The 18,411-nt window shown below is 40.5% G+C and overlaps 1 protein-coding gene across 1 annotated transcript in view; it reads left to right on the top strand.

Moving 5' to 3' along the window:
- Window positions 1-6,427: 6,427 nt before the first annotated feature.
- Window positions 6,428-18,411, top strand: part of SHQ1 (SHQ1, H/ACA ribonucleoprotein assembly factor) — an 88,772-nt gene continuing 76,788 nt past the window's right edge. Inside the window, 4 exon segments of the mRNA XM_068557637.1 lie at window positions 6,428-6,683; window positions 10,458-10,522; window positions 12,194-12,316; window positions 13,319-13,479. Of these exon segments, the coding sequence (XP_068413738.1) occupies window positions 6,541-6,683; window positions 10,458-10,522; window positions 12,194-12,316; window positions 13,319-13,479 (492 nt within the window). The 5' untranslated portion in view covers window positions 6,428-6,540.

Consider the following 18,411-nt stretch of genomic DNA (forward strand, 5'->3'; position numbering starts at 1 on the left):
CTCATGCCTCTTCCCAGTCAATAACCATCCCCACAAAAGTAATCATTATTCTCACATCTATAACCATAGATTGTTTTGCCTGTTTCTGAACTTCATGTAAATGGAAATGTCTAGTATGAACTCTTTTGAATCTGGTCTTTTTTTTCCTGACATATAAATGTTCTTTAATAACTCTCTTATCTGAGCGATTTTTTTACTTAGAAAGGCAGAGGGTATCTGTTTTTTGGATTTAAAAATTTTTTTTCACTATTTTAAAAAAATTGAAGTATTGTTGATTTACAATGTTGTGTTAGTTTCAGGTGTATAGCAAAGTGATTCAAATATATACATATATTTGAACATATAGACATATGTACGCTTTTTTCAGATTCTTTTCTATTATAGGTTATTGCAAGATACTGAATATAGTTCCCTGTGCTATACAGTAGGTCCTTGTTTTTTATCTGTTTTATACATAATAGTGTGTATCTGTTAATTCCAAACTCCTAATTTATCCCCCCCACTTTCCTCTTTGTTAACCCTAAGTTTGTTTTCTATGTGAGTCTATTTCTGTTTTGTCAGTAAGTTCATTTGTATCAGTTTTTTAGATTCCCCGTATAAGTGATGTCGTGTATGTGTCTTTGTCCGACTTGCTTCACTTAGTATGATAATCTCTAGGTCCATTCATGTTGCTGCAAATGGCATTATTTCATTCTTTTTTATGGCTCAGTCATATTCCATTGTATATATACCACATCGTCTTTTGGATCTGGTCTTTTTGACTTAACTTGCCTATGCGATTCATGCATGTTGTGTATAGCTTTAGTCCATTCTTTCTTACTTCCGTTTAGCAATATTGAGTGAATATACCACAATTTGTCTATTCTACTCTTGATGGGCATTTGCATTGTATCCAGTTTGGGCTGTTATGAATAATGCATCTATGAGCATTCCTGTACATGTCTCTTAATGGACGATTACCACTCATTTCTGTTATGTATCAAAGAGAGGTATTGTAGGGTGCTAGGGCATACATATGTTTAGCTTTAGTAGATACTGCCAAATAAATTTTTAAGGTGGTTGTACCGATTTACAATCCCACCACAATCTTTGATGCCAAAAGAGCTGGGTAGAAATTATTTGTGTGTGACGGACTAAAAACATTTTCACTATGAATTAAGGAAAAGATTAGTTACGTTAAGGATAACAGGATTATAAGAGCTTTTAAAAAAGTAACGTAAAAACTTGTGTCATGTATTCTCCATAGATATTGTAGATACTTTTCTCCAGTAGTTTTGAGGGACTGTAAGGAGTGTTAAGGGGTTCCTCAAGATGTGCACATAGGTCAGGTACCTTCAACCTATTCCCTAGAATCAGAACCTGAGGCAAAGATTCGGATGCATGGGATTTACTGTGGGGTGTTATCAGGGGAGACCTGCAAGGGAGGAAGTGAAGGACAGGGAAAGGGGAAGCGCTGAGCAAAGATGTGGGCAGGGAAATTCTACCCTTGGCCCTATCCCTTAAGGAACTCTGGAGCATAAGCCACACCGGAGTCATCTGCCGTTTAAGGCAGTCTTCTGTACCCCATACCGGTCCTCACGGTTGTGGTGGTAATTACTTCCAGGAGCCTCCCATCAATCTAGGGCAGTCATTCTCAATTGTGGACAATTTTGTCTCCTAAGAGACGTTTGGCAAAGTCTGGAGGTATTTGTGGTTCTCACCACAGCAGGGCTGGTGTTGGCATTGAGAAGTAAGAGGCCAGGGATGCTGTTAAACATCTCACAATGCACAGGTGGGTCCCCCACGGCAAAGAATTATCTGGCTCCAGATACCTGAGGTGGAGAAACCCTGGACTAGAGAAAGTCTTTGGAGAAGAGGTCATCCCCAATGTTTGCAGCCAGTGACAGATGGGCTCCCTAGTTCCATAAAGAACATCTGGGCAGGGCATCAAAACGGTACCTTCTGTAGATGTCTTTTAGATATACAACATTAAACAATGAAGGAAGTTCATGGGACTTCCCGGGAGGTCCAGTGGTTGGGACTCCAGGCTCTCACTTCAGAGGGTGCGGGTTCGATCCCTGGTGGGGGAACAAAGATCGCGCAATGCTGCACAGGGCGACCAAAAAAAAAAAACAACAACAATGAAGGAAGTTCAAAATGCAGTTTGGTTAGCATTCCCCTGTGATCTGCATTTCATCTAATGGGATGGGACTAGCATCTTGAAATATATGTTGCTAAGCCCTTAGCTACACACTGCACAAAAATGTCCGAAACAAAACAAAACAAAAATACCCTGGGATCAGCTGTAACTGTTTTAGATTTTCTTCAGAACTTTACTGAGCTTGTATACAATTGGAATCAGGCTAAATCCTACCAGAAATACCCATGACTGTGCTATATTATTGCTAACACTGTGCCCTTTTAACAACTGTAATTTGAATGGGCTGACGGATTGGTGCAAGGATCAAAAGTAGTTGTGCTTAACTATAAGGGGTTTAAAAAACTTTGGAAACATCACCAGTGTTAGATTCATGGTCTGCTCTGTCTGTATCCTGTTGGGACCATCCCTTAATCCTCTTTTACAATCCAGTATTTATCTGTAAGTTATCCATGAATTCATCCAAGCCCTCTTAGAGTTAGTTTATAACTCAGAATTGCAAAACTTAGGATATCTAGTCCCATTGTATATAAAAGGATAGTTGTTTTTCAAACTTCAAAATGTGCTATCTAGTTTGTATTCCAACTTTTGTATTTTTATTCTAGTTTTGTGATCTGTGCTTATGATTTTACTATTGGTTTCATTTTTTTCCTCTCTCAAAACAAATCATCACCTTGTTCACTTCTTAAGAATTAACAATGCTAACAGTGATAAATAAGAAGGGTATAATTATGCTATAATATTCTTGACAAAAAAGTAGTCAAATTGAAATGTTATAATGCTAAGTTAGGTGGAAAAAGTGAAAATAAGAGTATGATACCATTTTTGTTTAAAATCGTTCTCTACTTTTTATGAATAGAAAGATACTTTTTATGAATTTTATGAATAGACTGAGTCTGAAAAGATGTATTCTAAAATAATAACAGGGGCTTCCCTGGTGGCGCAGTGGTTGGGAGTCTGCCTGCCGATGCAGGGGACACGGGTTCGAGCCCTGGTCTGGGAGGATCCCACATGCCGCGGAGCAACTGGGCCCGTGAGCCACAATTACTGAGCCTGCGCGTCTGGAGCCTGTGCTCCGCAACAAGAGAGGCCGCGATAGTGAGAGGCCCGCGCACCGCGATGAAGAGTGGCCCCCGCTTGCCGCAACTAGAGAAAGCCCTCACACAGAAACGAAGACCCAACGCAGCCAAAAATAAGTGAATAAATAAATGAATAATAAAAATAAAGGAATTCCTTAAAAAAATATATATATATATAAAGGTGAAATTAATATTAATAATATATTTTAAAAAAATTAAAAAATAAAATAATAACAGTGGTTAAGGTGTAGTTTGCAGGTTCTATGTAAGATCCCACCATCTCCCCAAAATGGCTCAGAGAATGAACTAGAGTTATAAACAGCTTATTCAGGAAGCTATTTCCAACATAGGTTAAAAGTACGTTCTTTAAGATAACATTGTCTTACTTGCCTAAATGCCTGCCACCTTCTGGAAGCTAGGAGCACTTCATTAAAAGACTCCTAATAGTAGCACTTTGTAATAGGGTTGAAACTGGAATTGTTTATGGAAAAAATTTTTTAAAATTTGACATTTAATCTTGAGCCTTGTGAATCACAATCAAGTTTGTTAGACCAGAAGAGGGGCTAATTTAATATAATTGGAGATGGCAGGTTATATGCTTGTCCTCAATAAATTGGCCACAGAAAAAACTATTTTTAAAGTAGTGAAAGGCCATCCGAAAGTAAGCCTTAAGAAAATGGAAAAACAAACAAAAATAAATAAATACAGCAACTTCAAATGCTCAAAAATGATGAAAATTTTCATTCTTGTTTGTTTTCCCTCTAAAGCAGAGTTAAAATGAAACGTTGAAATGATTTGTTTATTTTCAAGCAATGTCTATATCTAGAAACAGGAACTCAACGGGATCTTTGAATCGATATTGATATGCCTAAAAAAGTACCCAAGAAAAATAATAAAATAATGTTGCAGATTTACATTTATAGTGTGATAATGTACCCATGCACATACAGATATAAAGTAACAGGGTACCTAGAAATATGTACATGGAAATATAAAAAGCTCTGCAAGAGTGGCTAGAGGGATTACTCTTGGGGAAGCAGAAGAAAAGACCGAAGTTGGACAGCGGTCAAGGGAACTTTATCTGTGGTATTCTGTTTTTTAAAAAAGAGAATGAGCTTCTAACTTGTGTAATTTACCACTAATTAGAAATCCAAGTAAACAAATCCCTGTTATATATATATCAGTATTTTATGATATAGCAAATGCAATATATATTTCATATAAATAAATAAATAACAGCAGCAATGTACCATATAGTCTTTCTGTGTTGCAATCTTGTGTGTGTGTGTGTGTGTTGCCAAACAAAGTATAAAACATCCAGGAGATGCATAGCTCTACTTTGTAAAGTGCTTTCAAACAGACTTTCCTCATGCATAGCTTTTAATAATTTAAAAATATTAATGCTTGTGACCTCCAGGAATGAGGTCCCATGGTAAATGTAAAGATTCTTTTTAGAGAGGCTAATTTGGAATGATCCAGCCAAAGGTCTATCTCAAGGGACCTTTTGAGAGCTTTACTATTTCCAAGTTTGTATCAATTCATTTTCATTATTGAGTGCCTATTATTTATAAGGCCCAATATGTTCTAGAGCAGCGAGACTTGTGCTTCCAATGGGAAAAAAGTTGGGTATGTGGTAATATTAAAGGGAGGCAGCTCTATAGTATTTTAGAGCTTGGGCTCAGTAATCAGACTCACCTGGGTTTCAATTTCCATGGCACCACTCACTAGCTGTGTAATCCTGTGCAAACCATGGGGATATATAAAGCCTAGTTCATGGAGCTGTCAGAATGGGGAAATGAGATCATTATAAAGGATACGGTGCAGTGCTGGCACACAGTGAGTATTCAGTCAATTCAGTTAATTCCTCTGCCACCCAAGGAATGGATAAATGTGTAAAGAGTGGTCTTTAAACTGTTTTACACGTAACCTCTTTGTCTTTATCAAAACTCCTAGATTTAAGCTGAATGACTTTTATTTTGAATTTTTTATTTTATTTACTCCGGTTAATATGCTTTAATGAGTCTTAATTAATTTTCAAGACTCATAAAAAATTGGAGGTTGAAAAGCCTTTTGAGGTTATCTGGTCCACGGTTCCCAGAGATGACTGTCACCCATCTTCCACTGATATTTAAACCCAGGAAATAAAAACATTTCCTGGACTACTCTAGTTACTGGTGGAATAACAGGAAATAAAATGAGAGGGAAGGAAGGCCAAGGGAATATGCATGGGAGGAGGGAGACTAGTGAGAGAGGCATTGGGAGAGTATGACCAGCATAGAGTAAAGAGGGGAAATACAAGGAAGAGAAGGAAAAAAGACAGAAAAGAGGACCTCGATTAAGTGTAAGGAGAAAAGTGAGAAAATGAAAGAGGGGAAAGTACAGAGGCATTGCAATTCGTCAATTACAGGCACTAACAGTGTTTAAGAGTCAGACGTTCTGGGTTTTGGTAATTGTAAAATGCATGATTATAAGACATATTGCTTAATCTCTGTGAGTCGTGTTCTTCGGAGTTCGTGGTGTAGATTAAATGAGCTAAGTGGGATGGGCGCTCTCTAAACGAGAAAATTCTGTTTAAATAGGAACTAGGAAGAGGAGAGAAAGCGGCAGAAAAAGATACAGGGAGAGGGACGCGTAGGGGGAGAAGGAGATAGAAATCGGTAGAGAAAGACGGAGAGGGAGAGGGAGAAAGGGGAATTGTTGACAAAGCAGGTGAGAACTAAGGAAAACCACAGTAACGATGCTTCTGTGGCTACTGCGGTGACGGCTCCAACACACCGAACACTGACAGCTTGCCAGGTATGTTGTTAGAGCTTTACATGCATAATTTCATGCTGTACTCACATCATCTCTACGAGTCTATGTTCTAGCCTCATTTTATAGAAGAGGTATCTGAAGTACAGAGAGGTTTTGTAACTTTCCCAAGGTCTTACAGCTGCGAATTGGAGAGAAGGGATTCAAACGCGGGTCTCTCTGCCTGCAAAGCCAATGTTCAAATCATCTCTAAGAACCTCCAAAGAGGCTTGGTGGGTCTAAGGCGGACTCTAGCCCAGGTTCTTCCAAGTTATGCCCTGGGTTCAATTTCTGCGCCCAAAGGCTCATTCACTGTGTTCTTTCTCCACCTCCCCACTAACAGCGTCCCATCTCCACGGAGATCGCCGTGGGGCGGGACTTCCTTTCTCACGCACGAGCACTTCCGCCTCGAGCCGGAAGCGCCGTGCCTAACAGAAGGGGTACCGGAGCGTGGGGACTTCTTGGAGAGTTTGAGTGGCAGGACTGCGATTGCTGCGAGGGTGACCGACTTGGGCACCAGAGTCCGGCGTGGTGATGCTGACCCCGGCGTTCGACCTTAGCCAGGACCCCGACTTCCTGACTGTCGCCATCCGCGTGCCCTACGCCCGGGTCTCCGAGTTCGACGTCTACTTCGAGGGGGTCGACTTCAAGTTCTACGCCAAGCCGTACTTTCTCAGGCGAGTTCCGGGTGCCTGGCTCCGGGAAAAGCGTGTTTTGGGGATTCATTTATACATTTATTCACTCATTAAGTAACTGCTTATCGAGGGAGGATGAAAGAACAAGAGAGCGCTTCTCAGCATCACGACTACGTTTTCCCGGGATTCCTGCAGCACGTGCTGAGGAAGCGAACTCTTCCAGGCGTGCGCTCTGGATGCTGCAGAAGCTCATCCTTTCTTAAACCTTACATCCCCGCCTGGAAGAGATTCCGGAGCCGCTGTGAAACGTTGAGTTTGGGACCATATCGCCTTTCCATTTTCTGTCTTGTTGCCCTAGTTCTTGTCCCCTTTTCTGTTTTCTTTTCGCTCTGCGTTAGTCGTCCTTGCCCTGGGACGGCGCGCGCTGACTTCCCAGCTGACCCGTCCATTTGACTTTTCTCAGTCCACGTTCTGTTCCCCGACCTCTTGGCTGACCGCTCCCTATTCCCTGAAATTTTCGCCTTCTTTGGCCCCACCGACGCCAAAGTCGTCTCGTTCTCCTACCTCCTCGTTGTCTGCTTCTCTGTTTGGTTTTGCCCTTTCGTTGTGATTGTCGTCCCCCAAGCCTCAGGGAGGGACCTTCAGCACTTGTCTGTTTGCATTTTTCTCCTTGAAGAACCGTAGCAGCAGTGGTAACAGCTAACCCCTTCTCCTCCCCTTTCGTGTGGCGGGCAAGCAGTGCGTGTAAGTGGCGGGTTAAGGACTTGTGTGCATTGTCTCATTTTACCTGGACAGCGATCCATGGAGATAGGCATTATTATTAGCCCCATTTTAGAGAGGACACAGCCAGATTATTCTTACTTAACATTGTCAATACCTTGTTCTCTCCTTTCCGCCGAGGGAAAATCCATTCTCCTCATCTTTCTCATTCCAGCCTACCTTTCCTGCCCAACTAAATACTTTCCCAGCACAGACATTGCTCTTGAGTCGAGCTGGTTCCTTCACTGGGCCTGAACCAGTTTTGCTCAGGTATCTATTAGGCCTTAACTTAATCCACCTATTTGAATATATTGCATTTCCCTACTTCTTCACTCTTTCGTTCTTTCGCTTGATTTATCGAGCTCATAGTATATTTCAGACTCTGTTTTTGGTATTGGAGATGTGGTGGTGTCTTATGTAGTTTTCATTCTTGTGGGGAGAGAAAAACAATAAACAAACAAGTAAACATATAACTACAAATTGTGGTAATTTCTCTGAAGGAAAATAAAGTGCACTGATAGAGAATAAAAACGAGCCTGGGTTTATACAAAGTGGCCAGGGAGAGCCTTTCTGAAGAGGTGACATTTAAGCCAGAACATGAAGAATGGGTAGAAGATGATGATGGTGTTAGCAAACATTTATTGACTTTTTACTTCAGGTTAGTGCTTTATGTAAATTATGTCACTTGATTTTAGGACAGTCCTACAAAGTAGGTTCTGTTATTTAGCCATGTTAGAGATGAGAGCGCAGAGGCTCAGAGAAAAGATTAAATGAGATAGGATTGTAAAATAAATACAATACAATAAAAATTTCAAAATAAAAGCCACTTGCTTAAGTTTGGGAGTTTTGATGAAGACAAAGTAAGAGGACATGTGTGAAGCAATTTAAAGAGTAGTTTTAATACAAATTCATCCATTCCTCGGGTAACAGAGGCTCGGGAGTTGTGGGTCTGAGCACACTTAAAGTTCTGTGACTTTTGGCAAGTTATTTAGTCTCAGTTTCCTAATCTGTAAAATGGGACTAATTTTGGTGATCTTACAGAGTTGATGTGAGGATTAGGATTGAGATAATACATGCATGATCCTTATTACTGTGCCTGGTAATTATGTGTTCAATAAATGGTAGGTATTATTATTTATTAAGAGCATCTTACTGTTGCAGTTATCTGCTGCCAAATAATCAGTCAAACCTAATGGTGTAAAACAACAATCATTTAACTCCCTCTCCTGGTTTTTGTGCCTTAGGAATTTGGTAAGGGCTTGGCTGAGCTGTTCTGGCTTGAGGTCTTTAATTTAGTTGTAATCACTTGGTGGCTAGACCTGGGACAGGAAGGGCTGAAGCAACTGGGGACTGATAGGGTGGGTGGAGGAGGGAATCTCTTCTCGTGTGGTCTCAGGACCTCCCTGTGTGGTCTGTTTTCATGGTCTAGTTTGTGATTCCTTCAGGGAGTTGCACCACTTCCATGATACCTGAAGGTTTTAAGAGCAAATGCTCCAGGGAGCAAGGCAGAATCCATGTCATCTTTTATAACCTAACCTCAGAAATCGCAGTGTCACTTCTGCTATATTATATTGGTTAAAACAGTTCCAGAAGCCCACTCACTTTTAAGGGGAGGGGACATAGGTTGCACTGGTGGGAGGAGTGATGTGAGATGGGCCATCTTTGGAAATACAGTTTGCTACAGTATATCAGAGATGGATAAAACCTCACCCCTCTCCTTGAGGAATTGAGAGTCTAGCAGGGAAGGCAGATCTGTGAGCAAATATGATTTCACCATCATGCATTACGAATTTAACTCTATAGTTACAAAGAGTTGAGGAAAAGGGAGACGATAATAATAGTTTACATTTTCTGAATGCTTGCCTACTGTACTAGCCACTAAGCTTTTTGCATTATCCTTTCTTCCTCACAGTAACCCTAGGATAGATTCTGTTATTTTTCCCTTTTTATAAATGACGAATATGAGCCTTGAAGTTAATGAACTTGTACCAAGAAAGTTACAGAGCTAGTAAATGGCACAACTTGGACTTAAGTCCACAAATGGACTTAATTCAGATTCTGAGAGTAAAGTTAGTGTTTGTATCCATGATAACAAACTAATTTATTCATAACTGAATCTTTAGGCTGAGTTTAGAAGAGATTTTTGTTTGGAAAATGTGTTGTAGCTTCAGAAAACATTGGGATCAAAGGTAGGTAGGTTGGAAAGCCCCGGACCTTTTGGGGTCTGCCAAGTTTGATGATGATGATGATGGTGATGATGTTAGAATAGGTAGCATGGAGGAGGGGAGTGTGGGAGGAAAGGAGGTTCATATTTTAAGTTTGGAGTGGAATGGAGCTGGCCTCATATATAGTACTGGTGAGTTTAAATTATCTAGTCAGTATCAAGGCAGCCATAGAAGCTTTTTTAATAGAAAAGTGACAATCAAATTTCTGTTTTAGAAGAATTCTTTTGGGGCCTCAGTGGAAGACTGACTGACCCAGGGTGAAACTGCAAACAGGGAAATCAGTTCATGTCCTTTAGTAGGAAAGAGGGGGAAATCCCCATATAGAATTAATGAGATATGAGAAAAACACTTTTGCTTTCTGCCTCTTTTTTTTTTTTTTTTTTGCTACTTAAAAGTAGTAATTTGCCCAATATAAACAGTTGGTTTTGTTGGTTCTTTATTCTTCCTCATTTCTTGATTCTTTTTTTTTTTTTGGAAGCTAATTAGTATAGTTTTATTGAACCCATGCTGTATCAGGCACCAGATATATAAATAACTCTCACTCAGAAGGGAAAAAAACTATAACAGTAATGATAGCTAATGTTTATTGTGGCTTTTCTTTTTAAGTGTTTTATCAGTGACGAGCGCCTATTCAAACAGAAAGATGAGTCATCTCAGATTTCTTTCTTCTTAGCTAGAGAAGAAATATAAGTTATTTAGTTTGTAATATTTAAATGCTAGGATTATCCTTTTAAAATTGTTGATTTCGGTGGTTGATGTTTACTGTCACGGATGGTCCCTTATGATGCTTTGTAACTTACGGACTTCATGAGACCTTTTATTAAATCTGCAGATTAACCCTTCCTGGAAGAATTGTAGAAAATGGAAGCGAGCAGGGATCCTATGCTGCAGACAAAGGTATTGCCTTTGGAACTTTGGTTAGTTTTTTTTCTTTGGATTCTTCCTGTTGGAGTAGTTAAATAATAATCTCATGTACTATGGGGACCTTTAGGTGTATGGCAAGTGCAATCTGCCCCTGTCACTTTTTATTGTTTCTTAATGTCCAATGCCTGTTATTCATGGATTTTTAACAATTACAATTTCCTCAGTCCTTTAAAGTACTTCACAATATTCTTTAAAGTAAAGTTCAATTAGTTATATACTCTGGCTTTGCTTTCTAGAAGTTTTATTTCCTACTTCTCCCTCCATTTAGTAAGTGTTTAAAAGTTAAAGTTAGATTGTGGGAGGTGACCAATTAGAAAAGATGTGGATGATTTTTGTAAGTTGTGAGTCGAATGTTTCTTGTACAGTTTTCTTTTTTTTTCTTTTTAAAAATCTGAAAAATTTATTTTTTTATTGAAGTGTAATTGATTTACAATATTGTGTTAGTTTCAGGTGTACAGCAAAGTGATTCAGTATATATATATATTCATATTTATTTATATATATGTATTCATATATATATTCTTTGTGCAATTTTCAATCTTAAAATTTAATTACATGTAGGTGAGAGAGAAACTGTCCATAGGGGGCATTTAAGGGCTGATTGAATTTTCTACTCCTAATTGATAAGCCCTTCATTTCAACTCGTCTTGAAACCATTTATTTTCCTTCTGTAGAAACCACTGGATTTTCCTTTGTCACTGGATCTGGAGTAAGAATAAACTTGTGTACTGTTGTGTGATTTATTCAGTGACTATTTATTGACCTCAGTGAACTAGGGTAAGGGAGGAAAGATGGGATGAAAGAGTTAAATGACCAAGTTCTAACCCATAGCACAATATAACTAATGTGGTAATAAAGTATAATGAAACTGCCTTTCTAGGTAGTAAATCTGCTTTTAATTGCAGTAAGTTGCATACGGAAGCAAAGTTATTAAATCTTGAAAGTACATGGGGGTTTAAGAAGGTTGTATATGTGGAAATATTTGGGTTTAGTTGTAGCTTATACATTAGAATATGGGTTAAGTGCACTGAAAGAGGTAAACTGTTTTAAAATGTAAGAGTAGTGAATAATGTAATCCATTCATAGGCAAGCCTAGATGAAGCTGATAAACCCAGTCAAGGAAAGAAAAGGAGTACACAGATGGAATTTGGGTCTGCGTTAGACAGACTTTAGGGATATATCTCTTGAGATATCAAGAACTTTATCAAGCCGTCATTGCCTTATTTAAGATTTTGTGTATATTTGAAACTGCTGCTATTCTTCATTGGATTAAATATCCTGATTTTCCCCCCCAGTCCAGAAATAAATCTTATGAGTAGCTACGGCTAACCCTAAGCTATTGCCTTCTCAGGCCATTGTGTTTTTGACTTGAACCTTTAATATTATAAATAGGTGAAGGTGATGTTGGGTAGGATTTAAGCATTCTGTGGCTTTAACAGATTAATTTCTCATAGAGGTGACAGCTGAATCAGTGGTTCTGAAAAATCTTGTTTGAGCCTTTTTCACTAACTATATAATAAGGGCGTAATTTTGGAACTCTATGTAATAGAATTACAGTTTACCAAGATACCTGTTTCTTAACTGTATTTGTGAAGTCTTTGAATTTTTAAATCTAGCTAAGCATAAAACAAATTTATCTTTAAGGAATTTTTACCATTCGATTGCCCAAAGAAACTCCTGGCCAGCATTTTGAAGGGCTGAACATGTTAACTGCTCTACTGGCACCAAGAAAATCCAGGACTGCAAAACCACTTGTGGAAGAAATAGGTATGTTTATTGCCTTTGGGAGGAAATACAGGTAAACGAATATTTGGAATGCTGTGTGTTTCTAGGGGAAAAGGGATATAGCAAACAGGAAATTGGAGAAAATACTTCAGGTGACAAGATAAGGAGGTCATGTGACACCATGTGAAAATAGTTCATTTGCTGACACATAATTTAAAGACATAAACAACTCTTTTGAACCTGTAGGTCAGTCATGTTTTGGGACGAATTGAAATAGCATCTCTGTGTTTGGCAAAATATTGGCCTCTTGAGCTAAAATCAGAAGCTTACAATTCAGTGTAGTAAATATAAAGGGAACACTGCCTAGGTCAAGAAATGGAACATTTCCCACATCCTGGAATCCTACCCTGGTTATTTCACCCTCCTTACTCTCCAAGGTAACCACTACCCTCAGTGTTGCCTGCTTTTGAATTGCATATGTAATTCATACAGTAGGCGTTGTTTGCTGTCTGGCTTCTTTCACATAACATTTTTGTGAGATTTATCCACATATGGCTGAGATCTGTTTTACTTTCATTGCATTTATTATTTATGCATCCTACCACTGATGGAACTTTGGGTTGGCTCCATTTTTTTTTTTTTTTTTTCGCTAATAAGAATAGTGAGACTAGGAGTGGGCGAAATAGGTAAAGGGGATTAAGACGTACAAACCTCCAGTGACATAATAAGCAAGCCACGGTGATGTAATATACAGTGTAAGGAATATGGTCAATAGTGGTGTGATAACTTTGTAAGGAGACAGATGGTGATCATTTCGTAATGTTTGCCAATGTCAAATCATTATGTAGTACACCTGAAATGAACCTAGTATGGTACGTTAACTGTATTTCAATTAAAGGAAAAAAAAAGAATAGCGGGGCTATTCATATCCTTATACATGTCTTTTGGGGTACATGGGCAGGCATTTTTTTCCTATACTTTTTCTTCCCCAAGTTGTACCTAGGAAATCCAATGCTTTAACAAGTTAGTATTTCACACATTTAGGTGCTTCTGAGGTTTCTGAGGAAGGAGTAGAAGATGACGATGAAGAGTTTGATTGGGAAGTTGAACAGTCCCCCTATGAAGAGGTACCAGAAAGTACTTTGAATCCGGAGTGCCGCTATGGGTTTGGAAACTTACGCTCAGGAGTGTTTCAGCGGTTACAGGTATGTTTTTCTAAAAGACTTCGGAATATACCAAGGGTTTTACCATTTGTGTATTTTATTTTCAGTTCTGCTCATACCTGGAGGTTTTTTATGAAGATTGTAGGAGGTGACGTATTTAGAGCACAAACCACAGCTCCTTGTACGTAGTCGTTAGACGGACGTTCACTCCCTTCCGTTGCACTGGCTGTGCTGTCCAGTCTCACTGCGCTTACACATGGAAGGCGTCCTGGTCTCTGTTTTTTTTCCACTTCATTTGTTATTGTAGACAGGAAGTTTCCAAAATACAGAACAGAACCCCTCTCTCATCATACTTCCTGAAAAGCTTTATGTTTTATACCTCTAAAAAATGAAAATCGTATACTTGTGGCTTGATGTCTCTTCTGTTTTATATGTAAATGAGACAGAATATTCCTGGTGAGAATGGGTTTGTGCCTTTGATGAAATTGTTTAGTTCTTGATATACAGTAGGCACTTTTGTTTATTTACTCTTGATGGGGGTTGAATGTAATCTCTTGTTAAAATCTGATCATTTGTCAGTTAGGCTAAAAAGGAATGACATTACTCTTTCTGTTCCTCAAACAATGTAGTAAATTCTACTTCATGAATGAAATGGAGATTCTGGATTATTTTCTATTTATGTGGTATTATAGAAAACAACATAATGGGGTCTTAATTTTTTTTAAATGAAAGAAATGGTGGCGAACAGTTTTTTATTTTAACTTCATCCGTGTCTGGGTAGAGGATGTTAAACCTGCTTAGCATGTGGTTTATTATAGTAAGACATATTTGAGTCTGCTAAGGAAAGTTAAAGGACCTATGTTTTAGTCCCACTTGCACCTCTGTTTAGATTTCGGATGCAGGCCAGTTATTTGACCACAAATAAGTTTCGTCTCCTCTTTGTGAAATAGGGATAAATTTGCTCACCTACTTTATAAGGCCATTTAGAAAATTTAAGGAGATGCTACATTGTGAAAACTCTTTGACAAAAAGAATAGGATGCTAGAAAGACCTCTGCCCTTGAGAAATGTAAAATGCTCTCAAGACTCCTTAAAGGGAACAAAACTGGGAGTTACTTAAGAGCAGATATTGCTGATGAGATACTTCGTTCAGAACCTTATGTTTTTCTGCTGAGTTACGGTTTCTCTGTATTCTCTCTCCCTAATCACATTCCCAGGTCATCTCTGAGGTAGTAAGAGTAGAGGCAGTTTTTTCTACAGCAGAAACTACAGAAATGGATCTTAATTGTTTGGCCGAGAGTAGTTTGTGGTCAGTCTATTTTGGGATTACCCGTCTAAAGCTATAAAGGAATGAGAGAGAGAGAAAAAAAAAAAAAATATATATATATGTATATATATATATTCTTTTTCAGATTCTTTTCCCTTATAGGTTATTACAAAATATTGAGTATAGTTCCCTGTGCTATACAGTAGGTCCTTGTTGGTTATCTATTATATATAGTAGTGTGTATATGTTAATCCCAAACTCCTAGTTTATTCCCCCACCCAAGACCTTTTTCTGCTAGTAAACCAGCCAGAGGAAACTGAGACCATTATTGCATAAATAAGAGCTTTGAGAACATCTATTTTAAAATGATGTGTTTAAGAAACCACTGTTTTCTCAAATAGTGAGAAAATGTTTTCTCACAAGTTTATAGTTTCTCTGGTGCTGCCTTTGGATGAGAAAATATCCATAAAGTTTTGCTGACTACTCATATTTTACTAGTATTTTTAGTCTCTTTCCATCACCACCCCTTTAAATGAAATATAGCTTCATTTTTCTCTGATGATAAAAGTGATACGTATTCATTATGAAAGTACAATATAACAAAGAAAGTAAAACATCATCCATAATTCCAATACCCAGGTATCTTCTCTGAATTGAATAATTTAACCCTTTATTGGGGGAGAGGGTATAGTCCTTCATATTTTTTTTCCCACCAGCCATTTACACAGGGTTGGCTTGTGAGTGTCTCTTTTTTATACTGATACTGAGACAGAAATAAAAATATGTGTGCTGAAACAAATTCTCTGTCACCCCCCTCCCCATACAGACACGTGTGCGTGCATGCTCTCTCTCTCTCTCTCTCTGTCTCTTTTCTGAAGTTGCTGCCAGCCACAGGGCGCCTTTGGAAAGCTGCCCTGGCCACTCCAAGTCAGGGCTTCACAGCAGGCTCCTGGTGACAGTGGCTGCCAGCAGCAACAATCCTAGAGTCTCCGGTCTTTAAATAGCTCTCCTAGCAGTGACCTTAGCAATGCTTTCAAAACAGAAAGAGAATCACTTTCGCCCTGCTGTAGTGTGTCATTTCTCATCCTCTTTTCTTCCTTCCCTTTGGTTGACTGATTTCACTACCCCAAGCTAACTTCACTTTTTAGTTTGTTCCAGTTTCTCTTGAGGGTCCAGTGGGCACAGGGCCGCTGCGGATGATCGTGCGAAGGACAGGCCTGGGCGGGGCTTGCACTGCTGTGGACGTTTATGTTCTGCGGGGCACGAGCTGCACAGCCGTGTGGACGCCCTGAGTCTGGAGGCTGGGTGGGGGGAGGGGGAGAATTCTCTTCTGGCTGTTGAATTCTCACTCCCACGGGAGCAGGGGCCTTGTCTGTATGTTTATTTCCAGGTCTCCAGCACCCAGAGCAGCATCTAGCCCAGAGCAGACCCTCACACGCTGTTTGCTGAATGAGCAATTTGAAACTGAACACCAGGCACGGTGCTGGGGGTACAGTAAGCAAGAAGATAGACCAGATCTCTGCCCTCATGGAAGATTCTAGTGGAGAGACAGATAGTAATTGTATAAAGTGCAAATCAACAAGATAATTTCAGATACAAGTGAAGGAGAAGGGGGTGATGTGAGAGCCGGGGCGGGGTGGTGCTGTTTTGGCCAGGAGGCCCGGAGAAGGCCTCTTGGAGGAGGTGACATTTGCACTGAGTTCTGAATGACGAGAAGGGTGCTGTAAATGCAGAGACTCAGTGTTCCAGAAATGGCAGGAAGTCTGGTGTGTGGCTCCTGTGTATTTGAGCCGGAGGGGGAAGGTAGGAGATGAGGTTGAAGTACAAGACAGCAGCTAGATTCTGCAGAGCTTTGAGCCATGGTAAGAGTCCGGGTTTATTCTTGGTGCAGTTAGGGTTTTGAAATGCCTGGGGTTACTTCAGTCCTGTTATCCTCTGAAATGTGAGCCTGAAAGATTATACTCTGTTGTTGACCTTGTATCTGGTCCAGGTGAAATAATGAAGCAGGACATTATAATCCTCCCCGGCTCCCCGATTTTTTTTTTTTTTTTTTCTTACTACTTGCAAGAGGAGGGAGGGTATGTGCTCTCAATAGGAAGTCAGCCCCTGAGCCACCGGGAAGAGCAGTGGAGCAGGGAGTCAGAGAGAAAGAAACTGACGTTCTTGAATGATCACACCCCGTACTTACGCCTTGTTCATATTCATTTAACCCTTCTAACAGCCTATGGGAGACAGAATGCTGTCCCCCACCCCCGCCCCTGATGTCCACGTACTGACCCCCACGTACTAATTACATGGCGAAAGGGACTGCGCACACGCGGTGAGGCTGAGGATCTTGCGATGGGACGGTTATCCTGGATTATCCAGGTGGGCCCTATCTAAGCACAGCGTCTTTACAAGAGGGAGGCAAGAGAGTCAAAGTGAAAACAGAGAAGCAAGCGCGTGATGACGGAAGCCGAGGGAGAAGGAGCCTTGTGATGAGGGGCTCCCAGGCCAGGAGTGAGGACAGCCGGCCTCTAAGGTGGAAAGGGCAGAAGAACACACGGTCCCGCGGAACGTCCGAAAAGGCACCAGCCTTGCCTTCGCCTTCGTTTTAGCCCAGTGAGACTGACCTTGGACTTGTGACCTCCAGACCTGTACGTTTGTGTTGTGTTAAGCCACATTTGTGGCAGTTTGTTACGGCAGCAGGAGGAAAGTAGTCCCAGCCGTGTGACGGAGGCGTGTGTAGTTTGTTCACAGTGAGGATGCTGAGGCTCAGAGAGGCTGCACAATTAGACTGGACCTGGCTTTTAGATTCAGAGTTTGTCTAACTCCAGAGTCACAGTTCTCCTGCCTCATCAGGCTGTGTTCAGACATGTGTGTGTGTCGTGGTGGGCAGGAGGCAGGGAGCTCCTTGGGGCTCGAAGGAGGGAACAAATCCGGGAACTGGAGGCTGCTGGGGAGAGGGACTTGGGGTCCCCGGGCAGGAGGCGGCTCCGAGTGCTCGTCCAGCGGAGGGGGTCCTGCGGACGCAGCAGCGTCCTCGGCTCCCGTGAGGCCCGCATCACCCCCCTCCTGGCTCTGGCTGAGGGGCTGATGCCGGGCAGGTGAGGAGGCAGAGAAGCGAGGAAGCGTCCAGGTGGTCCTGCTCAGGGGAGAGATGCTTCTGATGGGTGAAACCAGAGCTCTGAGAGCGTCTTCCCATGGAAGCCTTGCTGCACGCTTGTACACTTTGTGTTGTGAGTGCTCTATTTACAGTTTATTTTGCATTGAGTAAACTTGCGGGCTGCCCCGAGAATCTCTGTTATTTATCATAGTATGTCTATAGGAAAATACATTCTGAGTCTTCCAAAAGTAAATTGTAAAAGCACTTTTGGAATGCAAACTTTTCTAAGTTTGGGGACAGCCAGTGATCTGATTTTTGCCCAGAATGTTTGTACTTAAAAAGTATTAAGATGTTCTGGATGTGACTTCCAAAAAGTTCCCTGGGCCCCTTCGTTGTACTAGAATGTGCTTATATTAAATGTTGTTGATGTTACTTGAGCTCAGTGGATTGTGATAGGGGTGAGAGATTTTTTTTTTAAGTGCAGAAATTACAATTGTGTGCGGAGTTCTGTATCCTAGTCTCCCTGGCCGATTCTGTGTAGCTGGTTTCATTGTAGTGACTTTGCTGTGCTGTAGCTGTCGACTTTAAGCCTGGGTATTAGGCACTAACCTACCATTCAATTT

The sequence above is a fragment of the Eschrichtius robustus genome, chromosome 12 (genome assembly GCF_028021215.1).
Source record: "Eschrichtius robustus isolate mEscRob2 chromosome 12, mEscRob2.pri, whole genome shotgun sequence".
In the NCBI taxonomy this organism is placed as follows: Eukaryota; Metazoa; Chordata; class Mammalia; order Artiodactyla; family Eschrichtiidae; genus Eschrichtius; species Eschrichtius robustus.